A 6,116-nucleotide genomic window follows, 5' to 3' on the forward strand; every position below is an offset into this window, starting at 1 on the left:
GAGGGAAATGGGAGGCTGGGAGGAGGCGGAAATTTTTTTTCTTCAATAAAAAAACAAAAATAAAGAAAATTCAAGGTTGATAAAACATTGTGCAATCTATTTCTGGGAATATTTTCCATTCCTTTCTCTTTGTTTAACATATCTTTTATAGTTCAATTTGATCTTTCTATAACTACCTTACCTGTAGTATTGTTTGGTAGGCCTGTAAATCTGTAATATACTTTATAGTATAACAAGCAAAAAACTTTTATTTTCTTAAAGACATATGCTGAATCATTATCTGTCTTTATTTGTGCATGTTTATAGATGATGGTCATAACTTCTAATAAATGTGTGATTATCGAATTAGCCTCTTCTGAGCTCAAGGCAGTTGTCCATAGAAAATGTGAATAAGTGTCAATGGTGTGCTGTACATCTTTTCATTTCCAAAATTCTATAAAGTGGAACACATCCATCTGCCAGATTCATTCCTTTGAGTTTCATTTGATTATAGAAAGAGTAAGTAGGACATCTTATTATCATTTCTATGTAATAGAAATCTCTTTCTTGAAGCCTTTACTATTGACATGATGTTTTTTATGAAATTCTGAGGCCTTTACCACACTTCTAATCAACTATCAATCAATTTATACCTTACCTTATGCTAGAGGACCTAGGAAACCCATATGGTATTAGATGTGTGTTATGTATACTGGACAAAGCCTATTCTTGACTATATCTTGAACCTGAATGAATAATGAAGTCAATTATGTATCATACAAATAAATTCAGCAGTTTCAATATGCAAGACTCTTTCTGCATATTTGAATCAGTAACTACATTGAGAGGTTCTTTAAATTCCCTTAGTACCATGAAAATAGCATATAACTCTGCTTTTTGGACAGAATTATAAGGGCTTTGTTCCACCTTACTTAAATCTTCTGATTTGTAACCTGCCTTTCCTGATTTATTTACATCATTATAAAATGTATGGACTCTAGTTATGGTGTATCATGTACAATTTGGGGAAGAATCCAAGCAGTTCTCTTTATAAGGTTAATTCTATTGCTTTTGGGATAATTGCTATTAATCTCTCCTAAAAATCAGCACAAGATCTTTGCCAGGGTTCATTGTCTTCCCATAATTTTTTAATTTCATCAGTAGTAAAAGGCACTATAGTCTCTGCTGTGTCTATACCTGCTAGTTGATGAAGTTTCAGTTTTTGTTTTATAATTAATTCAGAGACATTTTCCACATAAGTTTTTAATTTTTTACTTGGTTTATGTGGTAAAAAAATCCATTCTAAAATAATATCTTCCCTCTGTATTAAAATGGGGAAATTCTGGAAGGTAATATGACTAGAATGTGATTAAGATTTAGATCCACTCTATCCACATGTGCCTCCTGTAATTTCTCTTCAACAACAGTTAATTCTTTCTCAGCTTCAACTGTTAATTCCCTGGGACTATTTAAGTCTTTTTCACCATCTTTGGTTTTCTTTAAATTATTAGGTCAGGTGTTATCCCAATAGCCTGTTGTAGACTGGAAATGTCGCCTAATGATCCATAAAAGTAATTAATAGTCCACAATCAATTTCTCCTAATTTGTGCCTTTTGTGTTCTTATTTTCTATAAACTTTTTTTTTTTACAATTCTTACTTAGTTTTTATTCATAATCATAAACTTAACTCTGCAATCCAGCTAGACTTGAAGGGGAATGAGGAAAATATGGAACCCAAAGAACTTCAGTGAGAGCAGAGATTACAGGGTACTGCGAGCAGATGGGGCTGGGGTGCTCTCCTGAGCTACAGAAGGAATGGTCTGGTGGGTAAGAAGCCCGCAAGTCAAAAGAATTAGAGTTGTCCACAGTCGGAAATGGTGATCTTCTTGCTGGTCTTGCCATTCCTGGACCCAAAACGCTCCATGGCTTCCACAATGTTCATGCCTTCTTTCACCTTCCCAAAGACCACGTGTTTGCCATCCAGCCACTCAGTCTTGGTGGTGCAGATAAAAAACTGGGAACCATTTGTGTTTGGTCCAGCATTTGCCATGGACAAGATGTCAGGACCTGTATGCTTCAGGATGAAGTTCTCATCCTCAAATTTTTCTCCGTAGATGGATCTGCCGCCAGTGCCATTATGGTGTGTGAAGTCACCACCCTGGCACATGAATCCTGGAATAATCCTGTGAAAGGAAGAACCCTTATATCCAAATCCTTTCTCTCCAGTGCTCAGAGCATGAAAGTTTTCTGCTGCCTTTGGAACTTTGTCGGCAAACAGCTCAAAGGAGACGCGGCCCAAGGGCTCGCCATCGGCCGAGATGGCGAAGAACACAGTGGGGTTGACCATGGCTGCAGCAAGCGGCGAGAGGGGACAGAACCTTCTCTGTATTTTTTCAGGAGCAATTTGTAATCTCCATTTAGACAAAACTTCCAAACTTTCTTTTCTTCTTCAAATGTTCTTTCTAAGGTATATGTGTTTGAATCAGATAGCAAAATGTCATAGTGAAATGGTAAATTATAGATTTAGGACATTGTTTATGTATTGTTTCCAATGGCTGACTTGCAAAGTACTGGTACAGGGTGGGTCTATTGAGCATTCCCTACGTGAGGAAAGTCCATTGATATCTCCTAGTAGGCTGAGAATTATTATAAGTAGGCACTGTGAAGGAAAATTTTTCTCTATCCTTTTCTTGTAAAGGTATAGTGAAGAAACACTCTTTTAAATCAATAACTATAAGAGGCCATCCTTTAGGTACTAGAGAAGGCAGAGGATTTCCAGACTGTAGAGGGCCCATATGTTGAATTATCTTGTTGACAGATCTTAGATCTGTCACCATCCCTCATTTTTCAGATTTCTTTTTAGCAACAAATACAGGAGAATTCCAAAGGCTGGTTGATTCTTCAATATGATAAGCATCTATTTGCTTCTGTACCAGCTGTGTTAAAGCCTGCAGCTTTTCTTCTGTTAAAGGCCATTGTTTAACCCATACTGGTTCTTCAGTTAACCATTTTAAAAGTGGGGCTGCTAGTACCTCTGTAGGTTTGCTAAGTTCTTTGTATTGTACAGCCTGAATGGCTGGTGACCTTTGTTTATAGTACCTTATAATATCCTTCCCAGAATCATGAGTTTTTTTGACTTCAGAAATGTTAATCTGGGTATTCTATTGGTGCAGCAGGTCATGACCCCATAAATTCACTGCAATATTAGCTACCTATGGCCTCAGCCTTCCTCTCTGTCCTTCTGGCACTAAGCATTCAACCCACCTTGTACTTTGTTTCACTTGATAGGGTTCCAATTCCTCTTGAAGAGGTCAATTCGGATGCCAAGATTCTGGAGTAATGATAGTCACATCCACACCTGTCTCCAGTAATTCCACAATTACAATGTTGTTATATGCATTCTTAGCTTTGGTCTTTGATCATTTATAGAAGTCTGCCAAAATATATGTTTTCTATTTCCTATTATATTGTTTGATTCATCCTTTATGTCTATTCCATCATTCAGAAAAGTATTTTTTTTTTATAGTAAGCACTGGATTTTTAAATTTTCCTGGTAAGACATGTTCTCCACAGTGACTGTACCATGTTTGACATGGGGGCCTGCGAGAGGCCCTTCAAGGAGTTTCCCAACTGTATCTTGTTGCCTTCTATGTCTTTTGTTGATTTACATTCATTGGTTCAATACCAAACTGTGCCACATCTCCTACATATTTCAGAAGATTGACACCATTGCCATTACCAGAGGAGAAATTATTTCTAGGAATTAACCAGAAGCAAAGATGTGTATTTTGTTTATAACCATCTTAAGTTCACAAGTTAAGTAAGCCATTCAGAAGGTTCTGTGGGGTAAGTTCCAGGCCTAGGAAATTCACCTCATGAGACCTGCAGGCCCCAGGCTTTAGAAGCAATTAGCATTTCCTTTGTTAGTTAACAGTCACAGACCCTCAGTATTTCTTTGTTAGCTTGGGACTTCTCTAGACCTGACATTGCAGTTAGATCAATGACACAACAGGGAAGAGGAATGGAATCCAACATTCAGGTGTGGCTAGTGGGGAGAGAAAGAGAGAGAGCTAGTGGGCAGATCCACATGCTTTTTGGCACCAAAGGCCATCCCCTACCTGGTCCAGCCTCTTAAAGACCATGTGGTGATATATAGATTATTAGAAATGGGTTAATTTGTATGTAAAAGGCAATAATAAGCCTGAGCCATCAACTAAGCATTAATAATTAATATTAAGCCTCTGAATGATTATTTTATAAGTGGCTATGGGGACTGGTGGGAGGGTGGGGAAATCGGTCCAGTGGGACTGGGCAGGACAGAGAAAAACTTCTAGCTACAGCCACTGCATAAAGTAACTTCTTTGACAAATGCCAAGAACAGCCCGGGTCTATGGCTATAAACATAAACATTTAGAAACAACTTTGACAGCATGACCATTTAGCAAAATAATAATAGCTGGTTCTACTATCTCAGCTGGGATTATAGCATCAGGAGAGTAGGTCTTAAATCCAATAAAAAAGTACTTTGTTACCCCTCAACAGTCATGCCACTTTTGTACTAGTGGGCTTAATTTGCCTGGCAGGTTGGTATTGCAACGTAGAGGACCCAGTGTTTGTTAAGACCACTGATGGCTTCTCTTCCCTAGAACCCTGTGCAGTACTTTTCAGCACTGAAAAAGCTAGCCAACATGGAGGAAGCTTCCTGGTCAGTTTGAGATTTTTTTTTTTTTTTGCCCTACAGTAAAAGTGTGTCATTTAATTTACTGTTTATCTGTTTACTGTTTATTGTTGGGGGCTCAGTTTATGGTGAGAGTAGGGTACCTATGTCACTCATCATTATGCCAGGGGCTTTCTTGATCTATAATTCTACATCTAGTAGAATTTGTTTTATGAAATTAGATATACTGGTGCTTGGTGTGTATGTTTAGAGTTGTATCTTTTCCCTACCAAGTGTGATACCACCTTCTTTAACATTTCTCACTATGTTTGGTTTATAGTCTATTTTAGCCAATATTAGATCAGTGCCAACTGTTTGGTTCCATGTGCTTATAATATCCTTTTCTACATTTTGACCCTCAGGTAGTATCTTGGGACTATTTTTGCTTGAAGTCTACTTTATCAGATGTAAATGTAGTTCATTTACTTGATATGCTTACAAACGTCCATTTGTTCACAGTCTGTCTATGTATGCATGTCTTTGTCACTGGGTGCATTCCTTATATAGAAAAATTAGAGCTTAAGTTTTAATTCAGTCACTAGTTGGTTTACTTTTAGGGTTAGAGGGAGGGCTTGCTGGTCTGTCCTTGATTATTGTGTTTTTTTCTTTCTTTTCTATTCTTGCTAAGAGTTGCTGTTTCATGAAGTTGGAAACAATTTATTGTTTCTTAGTTTTTCTATATTCTTGTTTTCCTCTTTTGAAATTTATTTCTTCCTGGGATACCATGATTAAGACTATTTTCCCTTCCTTTCTTTATATTAGGATTCTTTCATATTAGGATTCCGGCAAGTATCTTCTGCTTGGTGGTCATAAATTTCTTTGTTTGTGCTCGTCTCAAGTAGCACATTTTCCTGTTGTTAATCACTTCAGGCTAATGTTTGCTCTCCAGGCTTGGCAGACACCATGCCATGCTCTTCTGGGTTTAGAGTTTGTGCTGGGTGGTCTGCTGTTGTTCTGATAGTTTGCTTATGTCGATTGTTTGACCTTTCCCCTTACAGTTTTTCATCTTCTGTTTGGTAGTTCTGATGTGTTATGGAGAAGTTTCTCAGCTCATGTCTTTTTGGGCTTACAAGCACTTTTTGTATTTGAATGTTTGCTTCAGAGATTTCTTCTATAATCTTATTAGTTTCCTCTGAATTTACTTTTTATTTTAGCTTCTTCTACCTAGCAGATTCTTAGGTTTGTCCTCTTTATCATATTGGTGTTTCTGGATTTTGTGGCAATACTTTGGCGTCTCTTTATTGATGTCTGAATGCAGCGTTTCCTTGCCTCTGTCTTCTACTCTTTTTTTTAAATTTATTTATTTATTAAAGATTTCTGTCTCTTTCCCGCCACCGCCTCCCATTTCCCTCCCCCTCCCCCAATCAAGTCCCCCTCCCTCGTCAGCCCAAAGAGCAGATCAGGGTTCCCTGCCCTGTGG

The 6,116-nt window shown here is 37.7% G+C and overlaps 1 protein-coding gene across 1 annotated transcript; it reads right to left on the bottom strand.

Moving 5' to 3' along the window:
- Positions 1 to 1,816: 1,816 nt before the first annotated feature.
- Positions 1,817 to 2,332, bottom strand: LOC101990675 (peptidyl-prolyl cis-trans isomerase A-like). Its single transcript, XM_005346788.2, has one exon. The coding sequence runs from the start codon at positions 2,324 to 2,326 to the stop codon at positions 1,832 to 1,834; it is 495 nt and encodes a 164-aa protein (XP_005346845.1). The 5' UTR covers positions 2,327 to 2,332; the 3' UTR covers positions 1,817 to 1,831.
- Between the last annotated feature and the right edge of the window lie 3,784 nt (positions 2,333 to 6,116).

The sequence above is a fragment of the Microtus ochrogaster genome, chromosome 5 (assembly GCF_000317375.1).
Source record: "Microtus ochrogaster isolate Prairie Vole_2 chromosome 5, MicOch1.0, whole genome shotgun sequence".
NCBI classification, from domain to species: domain Eukaryota; kingdom Metazoa; phylum Chordata; class Mammalia; order Rodentia; family Cricetidae; genus Microtus; species Microtus ochrogaster.

What these genes read in the sequence shown, in the direction of transcription:
- LOC101990675 (XM_005346788.2), bottom strand. Translation starts at nt 2,326, where the DNA reads ATGGTCAACCCCACTGTGTTCTTCGCCATCTCGGCCGATGGCGAGCCC.